The sequence below is a fragment of the Hipposideros armiger genome, unplaced genomic scaffold (assembly GCF_001890085.2).
Source record: "Hipposideros armiger isolate ML-2016 unplaced genomic scaffold, ASM189008v1 scaffold_129, whole genome shotgun sequence".
NCBI lineage: Eukaryota > Metazoa > Chordata > Mammalia > Chiroptera > Hipposideridae > Hipposideros > Hipposideros armiger.
The window spans coordinates 2664404-2667362 of NW_017731479.1; the positions used below are offsets into that span (position 1 = coordinate 2664404).

At 50.3% G+C, this 2959-nt stretch overlaps 1 protein-coding gene across 1 annotated transcript in view; it reads right to left on the minus strand.

Annotated features, from left to right (window-relative positions):
- The window catches only part of ANKRD13A (ankyrin repeat domain 13A), a 29770-nt gene extending 27839 nt beyond the window's left edge, over positions 1 to 1931 (minus strand). Inside the window, exon 1 of the mRNA XM_019649108.1 lies at positions 1562 to 1931. Coding sequence (XP_019504653.1) covers positions 1562 to 1657 — 96 coding nt within the window. The 5' untranslated portion in view covers positions 1658 to 1931. The remainder of the gene's footprint in view (positions 1 to 1561) is intronic.
- Positions 1932 to 2959: the final 1028 nt, after the last annotated feature.

Below are 2959 nucleotides of genomic sequence, written 5' to 3' on the forward strand. Positions count from 1 at the left end.
CAACTTGGGCCAGTGAAGCAACGTCCTCCACAACTAGACTGAAGAACAAAACGACAGCAACTTGTCTGTTCCCCTTCCCCAATTCCCCAGTGCTGTTCCCATCCCCTCAATTCCCCAATTAAAAAAATATATATATATTTAAAAAAAATAAGTTTCTTGGCGAGCTCCTCAATTTCTTAAGTGCCATCCTGCTTCATTTCAACAGTTACCATCCAAGAAGAGGCTTGCTAGAAATTCCATGTGTTTCTCTGTTCCCTCCCACCTCTAAGGTTTTGCCATGGTTTTTACAGAAGCACAGGGCAGGAAGACCAAGAATCTACCCTGGAGTAAAAGCAGCCAGGATTCCAATGGGAGCGAAGACACTCTACAAGGGCAGTGGATAAGAAAAGCGGGCACGTTATTCTATAAGGAGACAAAATGTCAACAACAGCCTCTGGTGCCACTAAGCACACAGGTCATTTATGGGTGGTCTGTAACTTCAAGCAGAACATACAATTCAATGCAGTTCATTGTTGTAGCTCAATACAGGTAAAAAGAAAATCCTTCACATTGAAATTTTTAAGTGAGGAGTGGTTCCATGTTAAGTAAGTCATTTTCTGTTTTGTCAAGTGGACAAATGATGTTCTAGTTCCTCCTGCAGTAAGCTAGATAACAAAACAATAAATCCATCAGATCATTGTACACTGAAACACACACTCTATAAACAATGCATATAACTATTTCATATGTCATAGAAGGTTTCTTTGTAGTACCCGGAAAATTAGTATCTTAGGAAGGATTTAGCTTGAGTGTCACAGAAATATTTTTTAAANCCCCTAGATCCCAGTAACACCCACTCCCCACTTGTAAGAACCAAAAATGTCTACATGCATTACCATTTGGAGGGGCAAGGAGTCAAAATCACCTCCAACAGAGAACCAGTTTTAAAGAGGCGGCAATACATGAAAGAGAAGGAATCAAAGCACTTTAGAACAGGAAGGGATTTTAAGGATCCAGGGCACCAGGGGTTCTCAAACTTCGGTAGGTGTCAGCTTCCCCAGGCCAGAGAGGGAAAATGCCTTGCCCAAGGTCACAGGACAAGTTAGGACCTGGACTCCAAACCCAACCAAGCCCTGCCTTACAAAAAGGGCTCATGGGGTGAGCAGTGTCTGTTGTTCTTACCTCTTTGGGAGAGGCAGTGGAACCTAACTGGTTAAGACGGTGCACTCTGGAACAAGCCGGCCACAGTTAAAATCCCAACTTGGTATTTACTAAGTGGGCGACCTTGTGCAAGGCACATTACCGCTGACTGACTCAGTTTCCTTCTCTGTCAAACGTAGTAATAACAGTACCTACCTCCTAGGATTGTTGGAAAGGCAAAAGGGGATAATGTAATACGGCTCTCCGCACAGGGCCTGACACAGTAAGCACTCAATCTATGTCCTATTATTATTATTGCCTCACGACTGCAGAATTGAAGGGGTCTGCGAAGCGCCGAGAGAGGAAGGGAGATGGGCTCAGGGAGGCGAACCGACCTCCCCTCCCCCCCTCACCGGGGCCGGACCCCCGCCCCGCCCCTCACCTGGCCCCGCAACTCCTTCTCCAGCTGCCGGTAGTCGTTGTTCCACACGAGGAGGTGCAAAGGGAAGTGGCCACTGGCGTCGCGGACCGAGGACATGGCGAGGAGGCCGCAGCCGGGCCCTCACCGCCCGCTTGCCAAACCTCAGCCCCCGCGGGGTCTCCGGCACCCGCCCTCCCGGGGGCCGGCGAGCGAGAGCGCAAGGCGAGGGAGCGAGGGGCTCAGAACGCGGCCGAGCGGGTAGTGAGTGGGCCAAGTGCCGGGTGTGCGGGAGTAGGGGGTCGCGGGCTGGGTCGGGGACCCGGTCGGCCGCGCCCACCCCGCGCCCCGCCGCGCTCCCGCCGGCGCTGACAGCTACCGAACCCACTTCTGCCTGCGGAACTGCCCCAAACAGGGAAGTGCCGGGAGCGAACTACCACACGCCGCGGCGGGGAGGAGACGAGGCATGCCACCCGGCTCGGGGTCCGCCCAATCCCACCCGCCTCCAACCCCACGCGGGGAGACACAGTGTAATCCCCTTCCCAAAAGAGCTAAAATGATCTCCTTTAGTCCAGGATCTGAACATGGAAAACTCAGTCTACCGTCACCAGCCTTTTCCCCCTGCTCCACTAACCTCCTATGGTTCTGTCCACAACTGGGCCTCTTCCAACGGCTCCGCGGTCAGGGGGTGACAACAGGGCCTGGGCAAAACCATTCCAGCTACTGATTCCCTTGCAGCCTTTTTGGACCTGGGCAGAGGCTTCCATGATTGGTCAGAAGCCATTTTGGAAATGGGCAACACCAAACAATTTAAAAAGAGGGACTCATAAACCCTGGCGAAGTGACATTAAATATTTGCATCATATGGAGGTAGTTCTATCTCATGGTTTCTCAAGGAATGGCATTTTGAATGAGATAATTTTTTCTATGGGGTTGTCCTGTGCTTTGTAGGACGTTGAGCAGCATCCCTGGCCTTTCTACCCACTGGATGCCAGTAGTAGTCCCCCGAAAATGTCTGCAGACATTGCCAATTGTCCCCTAGAGGAGAAAAATCACCCCCAGTTGATTCTGAACTCCAGTTCTATCTGAACTCCAAAATAGGTTATGATTCAGTTACTTATGGTGGTGGTTTATTTTATTCCACATGAGTGTCATTTATTTGTGAAGCTAGGCATTTGAATTTCTGCACAGCTGTTCTACAATGAGACCACATAGCTGGGTGAAGTTATTTAATGTCTCCTGAAGGCTTACCCTCTGCCTTCCCTGCCTGTGCACATCCAGCTTTTCAGACGCCTGCAACAACAGCTGTTCAAGAATCCTGGCTTAATCCATCCTCTACACATGCGGAATCCAGAAGATTTGTGAGTCTGCAAACCAAAACAGGATGCAGGAGTATCAGGATGGCACCCAGAGGCTCTAACT